This window comes from Rhineura floridana, chromosome 7 (assembly GCF_030035675.1).
Source record: "Rhineura floridana isolate rRhiFlo1 chromosome 7, rRhiFlo1.hap2, whole genome shotgun sequence".
Classification (NCBI taxonomy): domain Eukaryota; kingdom Metazoa; phylum Chordata; class Lepidosauria; order Squamata; family Rhineuridae; genus Rhineura; species Rhineura floridana.
In genome coordinates, this window is record NC_084486.1 from 91,226,842 (window position 1) to 91,251,782 (window position 24,941).

A 24,941-nucleotide genomic window follows, 5' to 3' on the forward strand; every position below is an offset into this window, starting at 1 on the left:
TAACTCCCAGTCCTTGTATGTCTTAATAATACAGAAGCCCATTTCCTTTCATGAAGTACTTGAGGAACACTCAAGATTTCCCACTCTTTACCTTTCTCTGCATGCTCTATAATCTGACGAATGGCTTTTTTCAGACTGTTGGCTCTCAACATTAACTGCTCACGTGGACGAAATATCTGAGGCCGGGCAGTGCATGATGACCCTACTGAACGTTCATTAGAAGAATCACAAGCACTCCCAGAACCATCACCATCTTCTGTCTCCTCTGCAATGGTAGGAGGTGGGTTTGGCAAAGAAGACAAAGCTTGAGATTCTTCATTCAACGTCTTCAGAAGAGAGTCCAGCTTCTCTTTCAAAACAGAGCACTACAATGACAAAGAACACAGTTTAATAGAAATTGTTTAACATATGAGTGTGTTTGAATGAGTGAGAGATCTAAGAACATAAGAAGAGCCTGCTGGATCAGGCCAGTGGCCCATCTAGTCCAGCATCCTGTTCTCACAGTGGCCAACCAGGTGCCTGGGGGAATACCTTTCTGGCCATGACGTCTGACTCCTCAGAACTTTCTGGTGCTTTCTCATAGGCTTTCCCTACCCGAGCCACAAAATCCTTCACAGTCTCACAGAGCACCCTAAGAAAAGTTGAAGAGATAAGTAAGAATTATTTGCCCTAACACTCATAATGTAGGAGGGTTCTGCATATGACCTCCCTCTGGAGTACTTACTTGGCTGATGAGATGACCACTGAGTGTTGGTCAGATGTTAAGATTTTGGATAAATGAGCAGCCACGGAATCTTCATAGAAGAGAATCTGCTGCACCTTGTGATATTCAGAAACGGATAATTTTATAACTTCTTCCAGATTTGCATAGCACAGGGTTAACATCGATCAGTATGTACTGTATCTCTGCCTCCCCATCAAGGTGCAGTTATGATTTCAATTTTATCTATAGAGGGCACTCAAGGCATACAATGGTAAAGCAACTTGGTGTTCTCTAGTATAAGACAAGAGAAATGATTGCTCTAAAACTTACGATTTGTCTGAGCTCTAATTTTGTTTTACTCTGGGGAATGTTTTGGTTTTTCGCATGTTTGAGACCATTCTTCCTATTTGAGGATAGAAATCATGTCTCCCCTTACAGCTCTTTCCCCACACATCTATCAAATATGTTTTACTCTGGTATCATCTAACGTTAGTTCAGAGTTCTTCCTTTTCACTGTCCCACCCTTTATATAACTACCTCAGAATCTTCACTGAAATCTTCAGTGACTGTAGAAGCAGATGCTTGATGAGGGAGTTTTGTTTCGTACACCATAATGCTCCACCTATTGAAAAAAGATCATCACAGCATTTAATGCAAACGGGTACCCTTAAAAGGGCTCTATACACAGGGTTTATCAGGAAGTGACATGATGTGGCTGCTTAGGGTAGTAGATTCCAGAAGGAGCACCCTTTTCTGTCCTCTATCTCTGCATGTCATTAAAAATGAAGTGGCTCATTTTGATTTCATTCAGGTGCAAAATATGCAAGGAGACAGGGGCAGCATGCATGCATACACATATATACACAGGCAAATCTCATATCTACAAAGTCACACCAAATAGAAATGGTCTTAAATTATTGTAAAGGGAGGAGAGTAACATTCTAAAAAAAAAAACCAACTCCCTCTATGATTGGGAAATTCTTGAAACATGGGAGGAATAGTTGTTCAACACAGTTATTATTATATTAACTGCTACTGAAACAGATCCTGTTACAGAATGCCAAACAAAAATCTTCAAGAGATACTTTCCATTTCCACTGTTTTATCACACATCCCATTAAACACCCACAACCCATTAAACAGACCCAATTAAACATCACAGGGAAAAACAGACATGTTCCCAAAAATGTCTGGGTTTTTTGCTACCGTCGGAATGCTACAGTTCCACTGATGCAAAGGACTTCCACACACGCAATGGTACTTCCTCTTCTGTCTGCTGCACAAATCAGCTTTGGAGGGTTGGGGGACCCTCTAAAGCAGATTTCAGGGATGCGTAGGTGGAGGAGAGGAAAAGGAAGTCTCAGAACATTGGCTACAACACATTGATTCAGATATTACAAATGTTTACCACTCCTAACACAGAAGTGAAACAGAGGTACCAATACAGAAGTGAAACTTATGTTTCAATTCATGATGCACACTACAAAGTTGTAACTTTAAATATAAACCAGGCAAATCAGATTGTTATTTCTCTCCCTTCCTTCCCTGCCACCTTTTAGGGAATTTCCCTTCCAGTATTAACATTTTATATAATGTTGGTAAATGTCCACTTCTGAAAGGCAAAAACGTACATTCCTACTGAAGCAGCAAACCTTCCACTGAAGTCAAAGAAATTTAGGTTTACTAATCATATACAGGATTGCAATTTAACACTTTATAGCAATGCAATTGATCCCCCTTCTGCAGTCTCCTGCTTTCCTAATACACCTGTAGAATTGGGAAAGTCTTCACCACTGTAAGGTGCTTTCAGGCTTGCCTATATAGAACAGCACCTTCTGCCATCATGTTCTCCGACATAAGTCTTCCCCAGAGGTTGAAAAATTAGCACATGTTCAGGTTCTGAGAGGAAATTAAGGAATGGAAATGGCACTTACCTGTCAAGCATTTTGGTACTGGCCCTTTCCAGCTTTTCCAGTATCTGAGGGAGTTGAGTGTCATCATCACAAGCAGATCCCCAGCCTAGCACACGGGCAAGGTCATTGCCTGTGCCCAGGGGCAACACTCCCAACTGGCACTACACATGGGAAGGAGAAAATAAAAACAAGGCTAGCAAAAAAGGATTCACTGCCCACATCCACTCTGAACATTAAAGAGATTTTAATTCATTTCTTACAGAAAAGACAATGTGAGAAAATGATATGATAAACAGACTAGTTAAAAGGAAAAGGTATCATTTGTGTTTCACACATATTATTTCAAACTAACTTTTCCTCTTTTTTGCCATTTAGTTTCCTCATTCTCTCTCTCATCCTTATTTAAGAGCTCCTTCCTATTTAATAAAAGTATTTTCTCTACCTTCCCATTAAAGAAAAAAAAAGATGGAGAACCACTATGTATGTTGATGGAGCTAACAACAACAACCAGGATGTAATATAAGGCTAGCAACAGTAAAAAATAACTGCAATAAAATTGTTTATAAAAAAGGAAAGGATGAGAAACAGATTTCATTCACTCTCATGACATTAACAATGCCTTCAGCTATCAGTCAAAGTTCAATATTTCAGCTTCACCACAAAGTGGTGCTATTGCCATTTTGAAGCAAGAGTTATTTACTGTTACAAAGGCAATGCTTTCATTCAAAGAAAATAGCTATTTCAAGGCTTAGGCATGATACATACGACCAAATAGCAGCCCAGCAGTCACGTTAAAACTGCCTGCAGGGAAGCCACTCCATGTGATGGGTTGTTTGTATGTAGTGGTTCACTATGCGGAACCTCCAATTTTTACCATGAAACTGAAAATTGTAATAAAGGGGTTGGGGATTGCAGTGGCCATGGTAAAAGCTGGAGGTTTTGCATGGTGAGCATCTACACATGAATGAATTGCTACGCAGAACAGCACTGTTCGACTTACAAACCAGATCTAACCAAACAAACACACAAAAGGCTACAAGCTTTAAGTTTTCCTGAGATCAGAAAGACATTTGGCTGGGGGCAGGTATTACGATAAACATTGAGTAAATACCCCAACGCTTATTGTTGCTCTCTTGCAAATGTACCCTACATGCATATGCACATTCAGTAAACAGTGGGTTGCATTCAACTAAGTCCATTAACGTCAATGGATTTACTCAGAGCAGAACTAGAACTGAATACCACCCACTTAAGATTGGAATCCCATGTTGGTCATGTAAACTTTCAATCTTATATAGTTCGTTATTCTAGGCAAAATTAATTTCCTTGTTGCCTTTTATCATCATTTAGCCAATCCATATGCAGAAAAACACTTTGGGAAGATACCTGTTTATGGAGACTCAGGCTGTCAATTTCAGACAGAACCCATCCAACACTTCCATCCCCACCACACACCAGAATTCGGAAGGTGTCAAATTTCTGGAATAAACGTAAACTGCACGGGAAAAAAGTGTATTTGCTATAAATGTGTTATTAACATATGAGAGAGATTAACAATTTAAATCTATTGGACAGGAATAATGAAGGCTTCTGTTGGATTACAAATTAATCTGAATTTGTCTTTGCATGGACAAAGTACAGCAATGTACTAATTAGCCATCTATCCAATGCAAAGGCAAGAGTTTGGGTACTAGAGTATTTCTTTTTTAAGCAGATACTATCTTCTCAGAACCAGAACCACAGACAGTGGCATGCAAGTCAACAAATGAATAAACGATTCTACAGTGCTTTGTGAAGGATACAGAATCCTTGTAATAAATGTAACAGAACTAATAATATTTGAGACCGTAGCTCACTGATTTCTATGCAGAAGGTCTTAGATTCAATCTCCTGGCATCTCTAGTTAAAGAAACAGAAGGCAGGTGATGTGAAGGACTTTTGCCTAAAATCCTGGAGAGGCACTAACACTCAGAGCAAACAGTAATGAGCTAGATGAACAAACAGTCTGACCTGGTATAAAGGCAGCTCCCTAAACTTTAAAGCCATTCTTATTCAAAGACACAGAGAAGCATAAATTACAACACTCAGGCATCAAGAATATCAATATAACTTTGATGCAAGGAAATGATAACAGTCCTAAGTAGACTGTTCTATTAGCCTCCAAATGTACTTATAAAATGAAATATCCTCACACATCATAAGGTTACTGAGAATGACAGCATAACTTCTGTTGAAAGCAGCAAGAGAGTATGGTATATGAAGGTAAATCAATGTGGTTATACAACCTCCCCCAACTTTCAAGAATGTTTGACACAGATCACAATGGATAAATTAGAGGTTACATACTACACCTACATTACACAAACAGTTAGGAGCATCTAGTAAGCACCCTGTTTCTCTCCAATTCCCTCCCCCAAAAGTAATACAGTAGAATCTCGCTATAATGAGGCGTTCAGGAGACAAAGGATGCACCTGCATTATAGGGATCCCATTTTATAACAAAAACCATGGTACTGTGTACAGTATTGTACTCGGGGACACCATCATTCCCGCAGTATATCTGAATCTTAAGTGCAAAGAACCACATTATAACAAGGTTTCCACTGTATACACATTATTTTTCCCCTGATATTGGCGCTACATCATACAAACACATATCCTGCCCTTTGTGTCTGGGGGCACTCTATGACCTAAGTGCATATGATATAATAGAAAATGACTAACTTAACATTAAAAATATGGTGATTCTTACTGAGTCAGAACTTCTTCAGAAATAGAATGAATAAGAGCATTTTAATTATTATTTTTTTGCAAGTATCTGTGTATCAAGAGAGCACCTCTTACCCGAGGTGAGGTCCTCCATTCATGAGATCAAAGACCTGTGCAGGATTCAGCAGTTGTTTGAATCTTCGTAGGAACTTTACACCCTGGTTGTCTCCACTTTTTGAGTTGACAAAGACCAGCAAAGGGCTTGTGCAAGAAGGGGGACAACTGGCTTTCCAGAATCCTGATTAGAAAAAGCAAAAACAAAGGACTGTTTAGCTGTATGACCATTGGATGGCTACCATTCTACAGCATAATAGTGATATTTAGCTAGCATACCACATGGAACTACATGTTGCTCCAATACACTAACACTTTGTTCTAAAATAACATGGTATCCAATGCAGTGCTAAGTAAGCGTCCTAGGAGTGCAAGGATTTCCACCTGCACAATAGGACTTCCCCCCTCTCCTCCGGGTGCCCTCTATCCTCTCAAAATCTATTCCAGAAGGTTGAGGGAACCCCCAAACAGATTTAGAGAGCCACTACAGAAAAGCCCTTTCTTATTTAACTACCCCCCCCCACAAGGAGGGCCTTTGAAGAGGGCATGAGGGATTCTGGTAAGTTCATATGGGAAAAGATACTTCATAAGGTAATGAAGAAAATAGGTTGCCAATAGCTATTCGATCTCTGCAAATTTGTAGTCTAGGTCTCCTGTCTTTCATGAATCTAAGAAAGAAGATAAGGAGAGAAACAGGGAAGAAGGAAGAAGGAAGGAATTGTTGCCATGTTAATACTCCATATATTGAGCATTATACTCTTTAATGAGAATAGTTGCTTTATGTGTTATGCCAGCATTGCTAATCAAGCAAATAGTTCTGAAAGCCAAACTGTGAAGGAAACATTGAGATGCATTAGCTGATTCGTTCATTGGCGATCACTTGTGGCCGAGTAAGATTGTCTTCCAGGGTAAGGTCTTTAACAGTGGGTCCGTAAGTGACGGTGGAGGCCAATTCTGGATCCACACAGCCTCCCACAATGAGGACATAGGTTTCCAGCTGGAAGATGGTCACCATGAGGATTTGCTTGACGTGCCTTCCGCTTAGCTTGTTTGCCCCTTTCGCCCAGTACTCGGTGCTTCTTCAAAGTCCCTAGCACCTTTGATAATGGCCGACCTCCATTTGGGACGCGCATGGGCCAAGGCTTCCCAGTTCTCGATGCTCGTTACATTTTTTAAGATTAGCTTTGAGAACATCTTTAAATCTCTTTTGCTGTCCACCGATATTCTGTTTTCCATCCTTAAGTTGGGAGTAAAGTAGCTGCTTTGGAAGACAGTGATCAGGCATTCGAACAACATGGCCGGTCCAGCAAAGTTGATGTTGGAGGATCATCGTTTCAACACTGGTGGTCTTTGCTTCTTCTAGTATGCTAACATTAGTCTGCCTGTCTTCCCAAATAATTTGCAGAATTTTCTGGAGGCAGCGTTGGTGGAATCTTTCAAGAAGTTGGGAGTGGCATTTATAGATGGTCCATGTTTCACAGGCATACAGTAAGGTCGGTAGTACAATGGCTTTGTAAATAAGCATTTTGGTCTCCCTGCGAATATCCCGATCCTCGAACACTCTACGCTTCATTTGGGAGAATGCGGCACTCACAGAGCTCAGACGATGCTGAATTTCAGCGTCGATGTCAGCTTTTACAGAGAGATGGCTGCCAAGATAAGAAAAGTGATCGACATTCTCCTGCATTTAAGCTGGATTGATGGTGCTACAGAGGGATTGGTTCACACTTGCTGATGAAGCACTTTGGTTTCTTTGATGTTATACAAGAGGCCAAACTTTTCATATGCTTCTGCAAAGACATTTAGGATAGTTTGAAGATCTTCCTCTGAATGTGCGGAGACTACATTATCATCAGCATATTGAAGTTCTATGACAGAGGTTATAATTACCTTACTTTTTGCTTTCAGCCTACTGAGATTAAAAAACTTTCCATCTGTGTGGTATGTGATTTCCACGCCAGTGGGAAGTTTCCCCTCAACAAGGTGTAGAATCATGGCGATGAAAATAGCAAATAAGGTCAGAGCAATGACGCATCCCTGTTTGACGCCTGATCCCACTTTGAATGGATCACTTTGAGAGCCATTGTTATCCAAAATTGTCGCCGTCATGTACTTACCATCTGAATCAATGCTGTTGAGGGCTGTAGGAGGGATGACAGAAACTTTGCAAAGACCAAGGGGGCATTTGGTTGGTAACAAGTCTCTACATGAGGTATGTACCTGGAACAAAAAATATATACACCATCGAAGGTTTTCTAGGCCTCACTTTATTTAGAATAGGGTACAGTAATACCTCGCATTAACGTACTCAATGGGACCAGAGCGAGTACGTAAACCGAAAATGTCCTTAAAGTGAAGCACTACCTTTTAAACCTCTTTTTCCCTCTCCTTCATGCGGAGCCTCAAAGCCCCGCGCTAAAGCATCTGCTGTTGCGCCTCTCAGCTGATTGCGACAGCGCCTCCCAGCTGATTTGCGGTGGTGCGATCGCATCTATTTCCACCTCCACGTCTAAAGCCTCTGCTGCTGCACTGCCGCACCTCCCAGCTGATCGCAATCGCACCTCCCAGCTGATTTGCGGTGGCGTGATCGCATCTATTTCCACCCCCATGTGCTAAAGCCTCTGCTGCTGTGCTGCCGCGCCTCTCCCTAACCCTAACCTAACCCTAACCCTAACCCTGTAAGTGGTTTGCTAGCTGTGTTTCTGGAGAAATACAGGCATATGGAGCATGTACATTATAGCGAGGCAACATTAAGTGAAGTGACGTTAAGCGGGGTATGCCTGTATTTGTTTGTTTTGCTTCCATTCAGCTATTTCAAAGACCAAGAAATTCACAGAAACTGAAAGGAAAGAGAATATACAATGAAGCCACAGTCATTTTAAAGAATATGTACCTAGAAGTGGAAATAGGTACCAAAAGAATTAAGACTGAGAAACCCTAGAAGGGTTCAACAGACTCTTTTCAGCTCTATTTTTAATATATTGGGCAAGTTTGGATGCAAGTTATTAAGGTGGGTATGAACACTGTGCCATGTACTCCCCCTTGTAAGTCCCCTCCTAGCTTCAATTGTGATTTGTTTAATGGGAAACTGGCTTAATCTTGGATTCCAAGCCATGATGTGTGAAACATAGTGGTTTCAAGACCAAAATTAAATCACAGTTCCCAGTTTGGACACAACACAAAACCTATAGCTTACAAATCAAGATTTATCGTCATCATCGCACCTGGACTGGCCTTAGCTTTGTAGTGTTTGTTAGCAAACGTTTACAAAGCCGGGTGCTCAACATAGGATAAAAATGATTTCATCAACCCTTGGTCTATCTAACTCAAAGGAATATAAAATCAGGTCACTTGTTAAGACCCTTGGATACCCTGTTCTGAAAGTTGTATCTATAGAAAATTGACTTGTGGATCAAGGAAGGATTAGCAAAGAGTAAGCTTCTTAAATTGGAAACAGATAAAAAAGAATAAATAAGGAGATTCTGCAGCTAGGTGAGATTAAATAATAAGAACAGTACCTAAAACATTATGAATAGAAAAACATAACTTGATCTTTCAGAAAGGCCCAAGGTTTTTTCCCCAAGGTTTTGTAGTTAATGTCATATTAATTTCCTTAAATAATACTGTGAACAACTTTAAAGCAAAATGGCTTATCTGCATATCTTAGGCCTTTCCAGCTTTTTGCTTACTTTTTGAATACTTTCCCCCCACATACTCACTTGCATATATAATGCCAAGAAATTCATTATCTTTAGGATTTACACTTAAGAATCAGTGAAGTATAATTCAAAATAATTCAATGCTATTCTACTTGACTGTCCAGGCAGGCCTTGCAAAAAAAAAAAAAAAAAGACAGCTTGTTAATAAGTGATTCCCAGGATGCAAGAAGAGCCTGTATCTGAAAGATCCAATATACATTTATTATTGCTTTCAGATGTGACCTTTAATTTCTGGCAAAGGACCAGTATGTAAGCCATTTTCTGGTACTCCATTAACCTAATTCTGTTTATTCAACATAGTGAAATTTCCTTCTGCTGTTGTGGTAACATCATGACAGATTGCCACTTAGGACACTTCCACTCATCATAGAATCAGTCGATAAAAAATGGATAGATGGCTACACATTTCATTATGTCTATCCGTATTCTCACAAGTATGTAAAAGACTTGCAATTGGTAAAATCAGCCTAAATTTTTTAAAGTACCTCATAAACATCTAACTGTTGGCTTATGTTAGTTGAAGGCTAATTAGGAGGAAAAGCAATTAATTCAGTGGAATGGATTTGAAACTCTCCTTATATAGGTGGCATCTTCAGAATACACATGTACAGGACAGAAACGGAGAATAACATTGAACAATAGTTCAGCATTAACTCACCATGGCTTTGCACCAGAGGCAGCGCCAGTCTTGCAAGCGCAGGACACTGCCACATGTTTTATCACATACTGTGCATTTGGCACTTACAGGTAGGTTTCCTTCAAGCCACTGGTGTGGCATTGAAATCTGCAAGTACACAAAGAAGAAATCTCTTTATAGCAGCACTCTGAGAACCAGTAATATGAATGAATGACTGCTAATATCTCAAGAGCTCCCCAAAACTCTGGTCACTGAAACAACAGTACATCCCCAAATACTAAATTACTTTTCGGCTCTGGTATTTCCACCCACAGCAATTTTGTGTAGGGGTTTGCTCTTCTTAAAACTTTCTAGTTTGTTTGAGTCAGTGCCCTCTTTGAAATATAGAGCACACACACACACATTCGCTTTGCCTTTAAAGTAAATATAGATGTTCCTCCCTGAAGTCTCCAGATAATCTTAGCAAAGGGAGAGGCATATGCAAAATGCCTTCCACATTCCTGTTAACCTTCCCCACATGAGAAATGGTATCATACATACCCCATCTTCATCCTCAATAATATCTTTCCCAATAGATGCTAGCGTTGTCCATTTGCAGTTATTAGTTGCCCGGACAGCACATCTCTTGTGGGCCTTAAATTTGCAGACTAGAAAAGGGGTGTAGGGAGAGGAAAGATGAATGTTTCTTACCACAGATAGATAGGAGATGAGCTGAGAGAACATCAGCCTACATGAAATCCAGAGGTGTTTTTTTTAAAATATCAGTTTCTAGCATCACTAGTCTGACCAACCTAATCTTAACAGACATTCATAGTAAAAGGTAACTATCCTCAAAATATTGTTATCATCAGGAAACATTATATACACATTCTTAAACTGCTACTTATATAAAGCAGACATATTTTATGAAAAATATTCTAAAGCAATCTAACAGGGAATAGGGATGGTGGTGAATTACCTGCAGAAAAAAAATACATTTTCATGTCATTTTTCTAAAATAGTTAAGAATTTAATTCTGGATATTAGATATATTCCTCCCCTCACATCATATACAGCCCTTTAAGGATCTACCTTGACATTTATTTAAAAATTGTACACCACCTTCAGCCATTTTTTAAAAGGGCAATTTACAGAATACAATACAAAATATAATAAAACAACAGAGTTAACACAACAGTTAAAACAATAACATTTAAAAAGCCCAGAACAATAAAAATGTTTTTGCCTGCTGCTGAAGGACAGCAATGTTGGTGCCAGGTGACACAAATAGGATGACACCACTAATGCACCCCTCTCGGCAGTCACCACCCATCTCATCTTATCTGGCAAGGCCAGCTGGAAGACAGCCTTGAAAGGTGAGCACCAGTTCTTTGAATTTGCTAGGAGTTAGTGAGATGTATTCACATCAAACAGTCCCAGTTAGCAGCCTAGCAGCTGTACTGTGAACTAATTGAAATCTTCAAATGCAGCCCCACATGCAAGATGACAATACTCAGTCCTAGAGGTTGCCAGCCTGGCCACAGTTGTCTACCTCATTTATATGGTACCCAGCTCCTATAATTTAACAGGAATTACGAACCAAAATAAATGTAGAATCAAACCTAACAATTTTTATTCTGTACTGTAGCTAATGCTGTTTTGGTATAACTTTTCTCAGTCTTTTGGATCAAAGACCATTTCATTTGCCAGATGTCAAAAGTTTGATATGGGATATTTCAGGTTCATACTGTTATGCCCGTCTTGAATGGTTATCAATAAATGCAGTGCAAGTCTGAGTGATGCCTTCTTGGAAACCGAAAAGCTTTATGTCCCAAGCACAACATAATGAAAGGATTTTACCTTCGCAGGAGAGTCCATGGGATGTGACCCCAGACAGTGCCTCCCGACACACATTGCAGTATGTTGGTCGAGCATGTGAACAGGCGTACCAGTTATGCATCCCTGAGAAATGGTCCATACTGTACTGCGTAGACTGAAAATGAATTTATGGGAGAAAAACTAAGATGATATTCCAATGGAACATTAAAATAAATATAATGTAGTGGAATTTTTATCTTTCTGAGGCAGGACCTATACCTGTATAATCTGTAGAACATACTAACCACAGAAGAACAGACAAACAAGAATGCCATGCTGTATGACAAATAGGAGTGGGGAAATGAGCAACAAACTGAAACGGACCATTGGTCTCACCTGAAGGGCGGTTTCCCCAGGTATCATACCATCAGGTGGGTAGTTGTGCCATCTAGTGGCCAAAGGCAGGAATGCAGGAGTCAAGACTTTGGCTGCTCCTTGCGGCTTGACCCCATTTCATTTTGGACAAACTGTACCTGGATCCGGACATCTCTCTTCAACCAGAACATACTCAGCCAGAGAAAAATGCAAGGAGCAGCAAACATATTAATGTACATCTTGACTCCAGACAGAAAATATGCACAGAATAGTAAACAGTAAGAACATCGAGAACAGCCTGAGCAGTAACCTAACTTACGCAGTAAGTAATATAGGTATTGTAATCTAAACTCTAGTGGCTTGAAAAAGGTTTAAGAGTTATCATAGTAGTAAAAAATTATCTGCAGACTAGCTAGGCAGCTGCCCTCAGCAGGGAGGGCCCTGATGGTATGATACCTGGGGAAACCACCCTTCAGGTGAGACCAATGATCCATTTCCCCCAGGTAGCATACCATCAGGTGGGGTATAGCAAAGCAGTCCCAGTAGGGTGGGCCCAGGCTGCCTAAGATGATGATAGTACCTGCCTCAGAACTTGCCTACCAAATGAGGCATCTGCTGATGCCAAAAGATCTGCAATGGGTGCATTGGTTGCGAAGGCAGCCATAGAGGCCACTGACCTCGTAGAATTGGCTGTGGAGGCAGCATGAGCCGGTGACTTTCTTACCCAATGTCCTCGGATGAAACGAGATAAAAAGAGACTCAGATAGATGAATGTCCTGGGTCCTGGTCAGATAGACCTTCAGGGCTTGACGAATGTCCAGGGAGTGCCAGGCCTTTTCCAGGGGATGAGTCTGCTGAGGGCAAAAGGAGGGCAAGATGATATCCTGAATACAGTGAAAGACAGAAGAAACCTTAGGTTGACAGATAGGATCTGGGTGCAACTTCACAGAGTCCTTGTGGAAGACGCAGAGATGGCAGGCAACGGACAAGGCTGCCAGATCTGATACCCTCTGGGCTGAAGTAACTGTCATGAGAAACAGGACCTTGTATGAGAGCAAATGTAACAATGCAGACTTGAGAGGCTCAAAAGAAGGATGCTGCAATGCTTGAAGGACTTTCAGAAGGCTCCAGGAAGGAAATCTATGAACTACAGACGGTGACAGGAGAGAAACCCCTCTCAGGAAACGGTTGACCAAGGGATGTGTTCCAAGAGAAGGCTGGTCCGTTCATGTGGACAACATGGATGAGATGGCTGAGGCCTGCCTCCGTAGGGTACTAGGCTTCAGTCCCATCAAAAGACCCACATGGAGGAATTCAAGTAGGTGATTAACCCTAGCCCTGGAGGGGCAGTTGTGCTGCTTAAAACACCAAGTAGCAAAGGCTGACCACATGGCTTGATATATGCAGACTGACTGTGGAAGGCTTTCTAGAGGCCAAAATGGTAGCTACAATGTCCTTAGAGAACCCCGAATGCCTCAAGTAAGGACGCTCAACACCCAGGCTGTCAGACTCAGGCAGCTGGGGTCCGGATAATGAACTGCACCTTGAGATAGCAGGTCTGGTGACAAAGGTAGATGCCATGGTTCCTGGGTCGAGAGCGCCAGGCCTGCGTGGCCAGTAAGGGACCAGGAGAATGATTCGAGCACATTCCTGATGAATCTTCTTGATCGTGCACCCCAGTAGCGGAACCAGAGGAAAGGCATAGCATATGCCTCTTGGCCAAGGAGTTGCCAATGCATTGACTGCTTCAGCACCCTGTTGGTGACAATGGGCAAAAAACCTCAGAAGTTGAGCATTTTGAGACGAGACGAAGAGATCGGTGGTGAAGGGCCTGGATCGATGGTGCACTTGCTGGAATATCCTGGGATGCAGTTTCCACTCCCAAGAAAGAACGTGTTGTCTGCTGAGCCAGTCTGCTGCTATATCAAGGTTGCTGCTGAGATGCTTCGCTCTCAAGGACTGTAGGTGACATTTGGCCCAGTTGAAGATGAGAGCTGATTCCACCTGGAGGGCCCTCGACCATGTGCCCCCCAATTATTCAAATGTGCCTGCACACTGACATTGTCTGTACAAACAAGCACATTGATCAGATGGAGCCTTAGATGAAAGTGGAGAAGGGCCAGATGCACTCCACAACTCCAGCAAATTTATGCTGAGGTGTTGCTCGGAGGCTGTCCACCAGCCTTGAACGAAGGAGTTGCAATCGGCACCCCACCCCAGGAATATGGCATTGGTCGTGATCAGAATTCTCTCAGGTTCCCTGAAAGGAGCTCCTTTCTGCAGATTTCTGACGACTGTCCACCAACGAAATGACGCCCTCAGACGAGATGAGAGACATACCCTCCTGTGCCTGGAATTGGTGATGTCCAGCTGAAAAGGTAGCAAAGCCCACTGCAGTGGTCTGGTCTGGTGGAGAACCCAAGGGACAATGTGAATGGAAGAAGTGAAGAGTCCCAGGGCCTTGGCTAAAACCGTCACAACTTCCTTTCTGGTCATCAAATGGTGAGTGGTGTGAATGGTGGCAGCTATTCTCTTTGGGGACAGAAACACCGTTGCACAAGATGTGTCCAAAATGGCGTCCAGGTGCTGAAGACACTGTGTCAGAATAAGGTGGCTCTTTTCCAAGTTCACGAGGAAGCTGTGGTCGCTCAGAGCATTGAGGGTGAGACGTATGTGGATGGATGCCTGGGACATGGAGGTCATCCAGGTAAGGGTAGATGTGGATCCCCCACACCCGAAGGTGAGCCACCAGAGCAACCAACAGCTTCGTGAACACCCTCGGAGCTGACAAGAGACCAAATGGGAGGGCCTGATACTGGAAGTGAGCCCGGTCGTAGGTGAACCTCAGAAACTTTTGATGGTTGGCAGGATGGGGACATGCAGGCAGGCTTCCTTCAGATCGACAGAAGCCAAAAAGTCCCCCTCCTGAAGCGCCTCCACAATCGATGATAGGGACTCCATCTTGAAGTGCCAATGCCTGACAACGGTGTCGAGAAATTTGAGATCCAGGATAGCCCTCCATAAACAATCTTTTTTGGGTACTGCAAAGAGAATGGAGTAGACACCTGAGTAAAATTCGGTGGGATTCACCGGCTCTATTGCACCTATAGACAGCAAGTGGCTTATGGCCTCTGTCATCACTGCCCACCTCTTGGGAGAGGTGGAGAGGGAGGACGGTATGAACCTTTGAAGAGGAAACTCCCAGAACTCTATCGAGTAACCTTGACTCACAGTATCTCGCACCCATGCATCCCTTATTACATGACTCCAGGCTCTGGCAAAATGTAGAAGTCTGCCACCTACTGGTATGGTGTCAGTATCAGCTCTGCTGACGCCCCCATGGCCAGCAGGTGCAGTACGCCTCTGGCATCCGGAGAACTGATTCTGGTTGTGGCCAAAGAATTGCTGTCTGTTCCAGTATTCTCTTGACAACTGAAAATCGCGGCCCCTACCTGAGGGCTGCGAAGCCTGAAAAGGCTGCTGGTATGGGTAAGATGATGATCTGCAGGCAGCTCTGTGGTTGTCCTGTTTAGTAGTGGCTAGTACAGGCTTCCTCTTGTCCTTGGGGTCAGTGAGTTCTGCCTTGAGGGCCTCATCCCCAAACAAGAGGGAACCGGAGTAGGGGGCCATGGCAAGGTTGATACGAGTGGTATTGTCAGAATCCCAGTGGCGTAGCCAAAGGGTGCGACAAGCTACCACTCCTATGGACATTGCCCTAGTGGCAAATTGCATTGCGTTGAGTGATGCATCTGCCACAAATGTGGTGGCCTTGTGTAGCTTGACCAGGGTCCTGTGCGATCTAGCCTGATCAGGCTCTGGGTTATCAAATAATTCATCAAGCCACATCATCAAGGCTCTGGTGATCAAGGAGGCTGCACAGAAAGCATCAATTGCATATGCTGAAGCTTCATGGGTTCTTCGAAGAGTGAAGTCCAGTCTCCATTCAGATGGGTTTCTGAATTGGGAATCACCTTCCTTGGGAAGATCTGGAAACAAGAGCAGAGATAGGCCCATCCACTGCAGGAACTTAAAAAAAAATTCATGTAGTCAGGGTCTAGTGAATAAAATGTGTTAGTGAATGCTGTCACATGTGCCTGAAGAGGATGACCCCATTCCTCCTTTGCCTGAGAGGGTCACCTGGAAAGAATGAACTGAAAACATGGGAGTTTTCAGTACTTTCACCCCCTTGACTGGAGCCGATGACTGACTAGAGCCGATGAGGTTTCAGCTAGTGGCCCCTAAAGACCCAGAGTACTTAAGGCTTTGAGGAATAAGGCAAGATAGTCCGAAGAGTCAAACAGATGATGCGAGCTCTCTTCCTCTCCATCTGACTCCCTGCCCCACTCTACCTCATCCCCCTCTGGGGTGATGAAGGGATTAAGTCGATCAGCATCAACCTCAAGGTCATGTTGGACCCTACCTCTGGTGAAGTCAAACGGGTTAGGAGACAAGGTGCACTGTTGTTCTGGACCAACCTCAGATGAGGAAGAGGGTCGCCCGCTATGTGTAGGCCTTTGAATCTCAGAGGAAATGGAACCACGCAGCACATCTCTGAATTGGGAGAGAAATGTCTGGTCCAAAAGCAGACCTTGCAAGGAGGTCACATACGCCAGAGGATCCAATGGCAGCTGAGGCTGTGGTGGAGCAGCAGATGGCTCAGGCTGCTCAGGTGCGGGAGTTGTGAAAGAACTCCTTGGTGAGGAGGCACCACAGGAGGCTGTTCTGGGAAGCCTTCAAATTCTTCCGCCATAGACTCCACAGATGAATGGAAAGCAGCTTCCAGGCTCTGTTGGCAGTCAGCGGAAGCGGCTTGTGAAGCTGGAAGACTGATATAACGAGCTTGTCTGTTAGCCGTTTGTTTAGCAGAAAGACGTGACTTCTTGGTACATTTGGAAGGGGCGTGCTTCGAAGGCCTATGCTTAGATGACCTGGTTGTAGGCATGGCCCGAGTTGTTGGTGGCTGCAAAGTGACTAACAGATGCACATCACTGACGAGTTGTGGTCCTGTAATTAATTCTTTAGGTGCAGTGGAAGGTAGTTCAGCCATGGTAACCATGCACATGGTAGAGGGGAGTGGTACCAGGCAAAATATAAATAGTCCAAAGAAGGTAATTAATCATGTCACACACGCACAGACTGCAGGGTGCGGTGGGAGAGCAATCAACACACTCACAGGTAAAGGGGTGCGGTAGATTGAGGGAGGCCAGTAGAACACATCCACGGTAGAGGGGAGCAGTATGACCTCAAGCAGCCAACTCCTTCACACACAGGTAGGGGGTGCAATGAATTGAGGGAGACCAATAGAACACATCCACAGCAGAGGGGAACGGTATGACCTCAAAACAGCCAATGCCTTCCTTTTTCATTTTCCTTGCTTCTCTTATTTTATTTTATTTTATTACTGTAAAATATGACTGCTTATTACTTCTTCTTCCTTATTGCTCCTTCCCCTTCCCTTTTGTTGTGTCCATTTCCGTGCTTGTCCCTTTAAGTTCTCTGTTTGCCCCTTGTCTAAGGAGGGGAGTAAACAAGAGGAGGCCAGGGACAGATAGCCAGACAAGGGACAGGTAGGCACTGGTGACGGAGAAGAAAAAAGGCAGGAATATGATAGCAAAAATGGCGACCGGAGAAAAAGAGCAGGAAAAACAGCACACAAAATGAGGAAGATGGGGCAAAATAATGGCAGGAACCACAAAATGGCGGCTCTATAATAATAATAATAATAATAATAATAATAATTTAATTTATGTGTCGCCTATCTGGCCAATGGCCACTCTAGGCGATGTACAAATCAGTTGCAGTAAATGCAGCACAATAAAATACACATAAAATACAATATAACAAGGAAACTATAAATAGAAATGATAACAGTTCAGAGTAATAGGCAATTAGTCCTGAAAATTAACCCTCCCCAGAAGTCCCAAAGGCCTGTCTGAAAAGCCAGGTCTTCAAGGCTTTGCGGAATACATTCAGGGAAGGGGCATGCCGAAGATCGTACGGGAGGGAGTTCCAGAGAGTGGGGGCCGCCACTGAAAATGCCCTCTCTCTAGTCCCCACCAACCTAGCTGTTTTAGTTGGTGGGACTGAGAGAAGGCCCTGAGTGGCTGATCTTGTCGGGCGGCATAATTGGTGACGCTGGAGGCGCTCCATCAGGTAAACTGGTCCGAAACCGTGTAGGGATTTAAAGGTTAGTACCAACACCTTGAATTGAGCCCGGAAAATAACTGGAAGCCAGTGTAGATCGAATAACACTGGAGTGATGTGTTCCCGGCGGCGACAATTTGTAAGTAGTCGAGCCGCAGCATTTTGTATAAGTTGTAATTTCCGGACCGTTTTCAAGGGTAACCCCACGTAGAGCGCATTGCAGTAGTCTAAACGAGAGGTGACCAGGGCATGTACTACCAGTGGGAGCTGATGAACAGGGAGGTAGGGTTGCAGCCTACGAATGAGGTGTAATTGATACCGGCTCACTGCCGAAATCTGAGCCTCCATGGACAGCCTGGAATCAAGAACAACCCCAAGGCTGCAGACCTGGTCCTTTAGGGGCAATTTTACCCCATTGAACATCAGGTCAACATCTCCCAACCTTCCCTTGTCTCCCACAAGCAGCACCTCAGTCTTATCGGGATTCAACTTCAACCTGTTCCTTCCCATCCATCCACTCACAGATTCCAGGCACTTGGACATGGTCTCCACAGCCAACTCTGGCGAAAATTTAAACGAGAGATAGAGCTGAGTGTCATCCGCATACTGGTGACACTGCAGCCCAAATCTCCTAATGATTGTCTATAGCGCCAACAAAATATGGTGCGAGGCAGTAGCTGCCTGGGGAAAAGAGAAGCTGCTACTAGACTAGAGCAGATTGCCACCGCAAACTGCGGAAGGCAAGCAGGGTGAGCGAGAAGCCAGAGAGCAGAAACCACTGCGAGCTAGTATGGAGCCACGAAAGGGCAGCGGGCAGGAGCAGGCCAGAGATGGAACCAGAGCCACGAGCTCAGAAACAGGCAGCCGCGAAAGGGTGGCAGGCAGGAAAAGGAGGTGCAGCCACAAGCTCTTATGCAGGTGGGAGCCGCCACTGCAAAAGGGCGGTGGACAGGAGATGGCGTCACAGCCTTGAGTCCCAAGGGAGGCGGGAGGTGCCGTGGTGAAAGGATGGTGGGCAGGAGAAGGAGCTGCAGCCGCGAGCTCCAGCGCAGGTGAGAGCTGCCACCAGGAAAGGGCAGCAGACAGCAGATGGGGTTGCAGCCACAAGCCCCAAGGGAGGCGGGAGCCGCTGCCAGGAAGGATAGCAGGCCAATGGGGCTGCAGCCACGAGCCCCAAGGGAGGCGGGAGCCACGAAAGGATGGTGGGCAGGAGATGAACTGCAGCCGCGACCTCCAAGGCAGGCGGGAGGCACCACCGCTAAAGGGAGGCTGACAGAGAGAGCCAGGTGGGGCCGCAGCCTCAGGGACAAGGCCAGCGACAGTTGGAGCCACAGGAACGAGCTCCGAGAAATGGGGGGGGGGGAATTGGAGCCGTGATTGTGAGCTCCAGAGGGGAAGGCTGGGCGAGCTGAATGGGCAGGAACGGGAAAGAAAGGTGGGGCTGGGAAGAATCCTAGGTGGGGCCCTACAAGAATCCAAACCCAGGCAGAACCACCCCCGAATTATTATTTTTTTTAAAAAAAAACATGTTAAAAACACAAACACAAGAGAAAGACAAGTACTAAAGAAAAGAACTAACAAGAATAACAAGGAACAAACCCACAGACAAAGCTAAGGCTAAAGGATCCAACCTAGGACAAAGGAAGGAATGGAATGGGGTCAAGCTGCAAGGAGCAGCCGAAGTCTTAACTCCTGCATTCCTGACTTTAGACACTAGCCAGCGCTACTGCCCACCTGGGGGAAAAGTACATCCTACACAGTACAAAGACAATAACAGGAATGTAGTTCTCAGGCTGTCAGAAATGTAAATTACATGTCCACTAAGCACATTTGCATAGAACTCTGGAGTACAAAATTGGTCTGGATTGGTAAATTATAAACTTGCCAGCTGCAAGCAACAGAGATAATGAAATTTAAAGAGCTGCACCATGAGCAAAGTTTTTAATTTAATTAGAGTTGGAAAGGAGCAAAAGGCCATCTAATCTAAGAGCAAAAGACCATCCAATCTAACCCCTGTTGCAGGATAAGATCATCAGCCCACCCACCTCAGCACTGTTTGCAGCTGTGTGTCAATTCTTTGCCATGCAATCCTCAGAGCTATTGGAAAGTAGTAACTGCTTACCAAAACCATGCAAACAAATATTTTTCTAGTCAGTTGCTGCTTATCAGTTGTATCTAACAGGCAGCTTAACTGCTAAAAACTGTAAGATAAATGCTGCAGAGGTATTTTATTTATTTATTTATTTATTGCATTTGTATACCGCCCCATAGCTGAAGCTCTCTAGGCGGTTTACAACCACTGAAAACATTAAAAACAAATATACTAATTTAAAAACACATTTTTTAAAAAAGCAATTTAAAAGGTATGAAAGAGATGATGCAACTATACTGTTAGAAATTGGTATCTTTGGGCTGTATCCAACTACATGACACTCAGAGCTGGCTGAGGTGGTCTCTGGCGTAGTGTTGGAGGATCCCAGGACAATAGTCCTTGGTGACTTTAGCATTCTCACAGACACTGCATTGGGCCAATTATACTGGATATCTTTGGGTTGAAGGAGCATGTATGCAGTCTGGGGGTGCTTCTGAATCCAGCTTTGACACTGGAGGCCCAGGTATCCTCAGTGGCTAGAAGTGTCTTTTGCAGTTACCAGTTGCAACTGGCACGACAGCTAGAACTGTTCCTGGACCAGGAAAGCTTGAACATAGTAGTTCAGACACGGATGACTTTAAGGTTGTATTACTGAAATGCACTCAATGTGAGGCTTCCTTTATGCTTGAACCAAAAGCTGCAGTTAGTGCAGAACGCTGCAGCACGGCTGCTGACAGTACTAAGACCCTGTCAGCATATTACACCTCGGTTCAGACATCTGCACTGGTTGCCAATTTGCTACCAAGCCTAGTTTAAGGTGTCACTATTAGTATATAAAGCCCATAATAGCTTAGGACCAGTTTACTTGTGGGATTGCCTTATCCATATATGCCCATTTGACCGTTTCAGTCTGCAGAACCGGCACTGTTACATGTGCCATAAAATACTTACTCCATAGTTGTAAGAAATCGATCTTTTAGTGTGGCAGCACCTACACTTTGGAACTCCCTGACTACTGACATCAGGCAGGAACCTTCTCTGTACTCTTTCCAACGCTGGCTTAAAATATTTGTGTTTAGGCAAGCCTATCCATACATGAAAGAGTTACACCTGTTTTAATCTGTTTTTAGCTTTTTGTTAATTTTAATTAGTATTTGAATGTTTTTAAATATCTGTTTTTAACTGTCATTTATTGATAATTTTTATGGATGTTTTGTAAACCACTTTGAGGTTTTATTACAATCAAGCAGTATATAATTTTTGTGAGAGCCAGTGTGGTGTAGTGGTTAAGGTGTTGGACTACGACCTGGGAGACCAAGGTTCAAATCCCCACATAGAAATGAAGCTCACTGGGTAACCTTGGGCCAGTCACTGCCTCTCAGCCTCATGAAAACCCTATTGATAGCGTCGCCATAGGTTGGAATCGACTTGAAGGCAGTACATTTATATATAATTTTTGTGAAATAAATAAATGAAATCAGGACTGGGGGGGCACTTTAAGCTTTAGCCCCATTCTGTGGTTCAAGTCAGGATTGGGCCCTCATGTTTGCTATCTGCATTGGGGGGGAAACTCCCACAGAAGCAAACAGGAGCTTCTCTTCCACCCTCCCAATGCAAATAGCAAGTATGAGGGCACCATACTTGGTCCTCTGCATCTGCACTTTACTAACTGTTAATTGTATGAATGGGTGTCACCCAGTTTTGCCCTTATTAATAGTGAGAAATGGTGTCAAGACACAATATACAACATATAAGTAATATATTCTCTTTCTTTCTCATACAATTTAAACATTTTTACTATCTTAAGCATTTTAAACTCTTATTTCTCACTGTGTTTATAATCTGCCAGTTGTTTTTAGAGTGAATTTATTGTTAACATCACATGTAAATCATACATTAACAAACTTAAATACTCAAAAGTCATTTAAAATAAACTCATATTAGTTGGTGTTACAGCACATTTATGGAATTCAACTTTTAAAGCAAGGATATTTTCATTTACAATTTTCAATATACTGCTTATCATACTTGTGCTTATTCTTTCCCTTTTCTTTTTGGGTATAGGATAAACCAGAAAAGAGAAGGGAAAAGACCCACTTAAAGAAACCATATCCATCTATATGCTGGCAAAGAAACTTGATCATGTTCTTCTTTGTGTATTGTATAAAATCATAGCAAGTCAAAATTCTCTTTTATTTTGACCTCTAGAGATTCTGAGTTTTTATGTTAGTTTATTTAACAATGTTTCGTTCTAGGCCATCTTATACCAATATTCCATGTTAGCTCCAGATAGGTCCTTCTGAAAGTGTGCCGTGTGTAGTAAATGTGTAACCAATGCTTTATCTTGCAGAACTGAATCATTGTCAATGAACAAATTTAAGTCAGCCAATTGTAGAGTAGCATTAATTTGTTAATATGTTATTTTATTTGTTTCCTGGAATACGTTGATCCAAAATATTTGTACTCTGGGGCATTCCCACCCCAGATGTAAATATGTAGCCATTGCATTACAGCCCCTCCAACAATTTGGAAGTGAACTTGAGTTAATTAAATTTTCGTGGGATCATGGTACATTATTTTTAGGAAAAAGTCCTTATTTCTAACTGAAATTGACCTATACGGGTATTTTACCAACTGCATCCTCCACATAAATGTATGTGTATGTGTGTATAATTTTCCCACCGAAATAGTCCTCCTAAGCATCTCTAAAAAGCAGCAGTCTAAAGGTTCAACCTTGTAACAGATGGTTTTTTAAAAAAGTACTTTTGGAGTACTAACTCTTTTATGATAACTATACTAATCACAGCCCTTCTACTTTACATTTTGTACTCCTGAAAAATTAGACATGAACATTTTGTTCACTTACGGGAAAGTGCAACTTTCTTTTCCTATTTTGGATGACTTATGATTACAAGGTAAGAAACCCTAGAGTGAACAATCATGTCAAATTTAGACAGTTTATACACATATTCCGATTACCATTAACCTCAGAAACTATTTAATCATGACTGCTCAAAAAAGCAGCATCTATAAACAATAGGCAGTATATGCTTTGCAGGGTGGATGAGGATGCTACTATATTTTAAAATAAAAGATGGATCTACATCCATACCTAACCTATTACATTACCTCAAAATGTTCACGATTCTGTACAGTCTTCAGTGCTGCAATCCAATCTTCCATTTCTTTCCTATTATCTGCACACAAGATGAGTTTCCGACATGGAGTTATAACCTGCAAGGTAAGAGAATTATGTATAAGTCTTTGAGATACTAAGAGAAGAGGAAACCAACAAAGAATCTCTGCATTATTATGATTTAAAAGCTTCTGAAGACATCAAACTACTTCATCAGATGCAGGAGAAAGCAGAGAACAAAGCTTTGCTATGGAGTAATGTTATTTTGCACATAAAAAGGAAATAAAACTTAAGAGCCTTTCCAGGTGACAAAAAAATTGTGATATTTATCTTACTGCTATAAAAGTACTAGTGGTATAATATTCTCCCTACTGCCACCACCACCACCTTGCTGCAAGAGGTATGTTGCTGCTGCTGTTCCTCCTCCTCCTCAATTATATGTGTTCCTGGGCTGGAGAGAGAGAGTCCCTATCTTCCAAAGCACTTCTTAAACATGCATTGCAGTTTTCCCCTTACAGAGACCATGATTCTCTGTGCTTTGATGCTATGTGACTTGTGGAGAATAGACTGAATGAATCCATTCAGGTTCCCAGGTGTACGAACTTTTTAAAGTCACTAACTCTAGGGGTAGCTGACCAATTGAACAACTGTCCCAGGAACGCAGCAGACATACCATATCTCTAAATCTAATGACAACGGAAGTTGGACATCTTTATTTCATGGTTAAGCCTCGCAGACACAGTCAACAAACTGTAGATAGAACTGTTGTTGTATATGCCTTCAAGTCGATTATGACTTAAGGTGACCCTATGAATCAGTGACTTTCAATAGCATCTGTCGTGAACCACCCTCTTCAGATCTTGTAAGTTCAGGTCTGTGGCTTCCTTTATGGAGTCAACCCATCTCTTGTTTGGCCTTCCTCTTTTTCTACTCCCTTCTGTTTTTCCCACCATTATTGCCTTTTCTAGTCAATCATGTCTTCTCATGATGTGTCCAAAGCATGATAACCTCAGTTTCATCATTTTAGCTTCTAGTAATAGTTTTGGTTTAATTTGTTCTAACACCCAATTATTTGTCTTTTTCGCAGTCCATGGGATGCACAAAGCTCTCCTCCAGCACTACATTGCAAATGATTTGATTTTTCTCTTATCCACTTGTTTCACTGTCCAACTTTCACATCCATACATAGAGATCGGGAATACCATGGTCTGAATGATCCTGACTTTAGTGTTCAGTGATACATCTTTGCATTTGAGGACCTTTCCTAGTTCTCTCATAGCTGCCCTCCCCTAGCCTTCTTCTGATTTCTTGACTATTGTCTCCAGTTTGGTTAATGAATGTGCTGAGGTATTGATAATCCTTGACAAGTTTAATGTCCTCATTGTCAACTTTAAAGTTACACAAATCTTCTGTTGTCATTACTTTAGTCTTCTTGATGTTCAGATGTAGTCCTGCTTTTGTGCTTTCCTCGTAAACTTTCATCAGCATTCGTTTCAAATCATTACTGGTTTCTGCTAGTAGTATGGTATTTATTATCTTAAATTATTGATATTTCTCCCTCCAATTTTCACAACTCCTTCATCTTGGTCCACTTTCCATATG

At 42.7% G+C, this 24,941-nt stretch overlaps 1 protein-coding gene across 7 annotated transcripts in view; it reads right to left on the reverse strand.

Annotated features, from left to right (window-relative positions):
• The window catches only part of DGKD (diacylglycerol kinase delta), a 126,634-nt gene that overhangs the window by 30,362 nt on the left and 71,331 nt on the right, over positions 1-24,941 (reverse strand). For all 7 annotated transcript variants that reach the window (XM_061636440.1, XM_061636439.1, XM_061636438.1 and 4 more), the window contains 12 exons: positions 23,333-23,437; positions 11,635-11,767; positions 10,336-10,442; positions 9,817-9,942; positions 7,557-7,659; positions 5,461-5,623; positions 4,003-4,111; positions 2,638-2,777; positions 1,241-1,325; positions 725-819; positions 532-631; positions 92-365 (listed from right to left, as the gene is read on the reverse strand). In XM_061636440.1, coding sequence (XP_061492424.1) covers positions 92-365; positions 532-631; positions 725-819; positions 1,241-1,325; positions 2,638-2,777; positions 4,003-4,111; positions 5,461-5,623; positions 7,557-7,659; positions 9,817-9,942; positions 10,336-10,442; positions 11,635-11,767; positions 23,333-23,437 — 1,540 coding nt within the window. The remainder of the gene's footprint in view (positions 1-91; positions 366-531; positions 632-724; positions 820-1,240; positions 1,326-2,637; positions 2,778-4,002; positions 4,112-5,460; positions 5,624-7,556; positions 7,660-9,816; positions 9,943-10,335; positions 10,443-11,634; positions 11,768-23,332; positions 23,438-24,941) is intronic.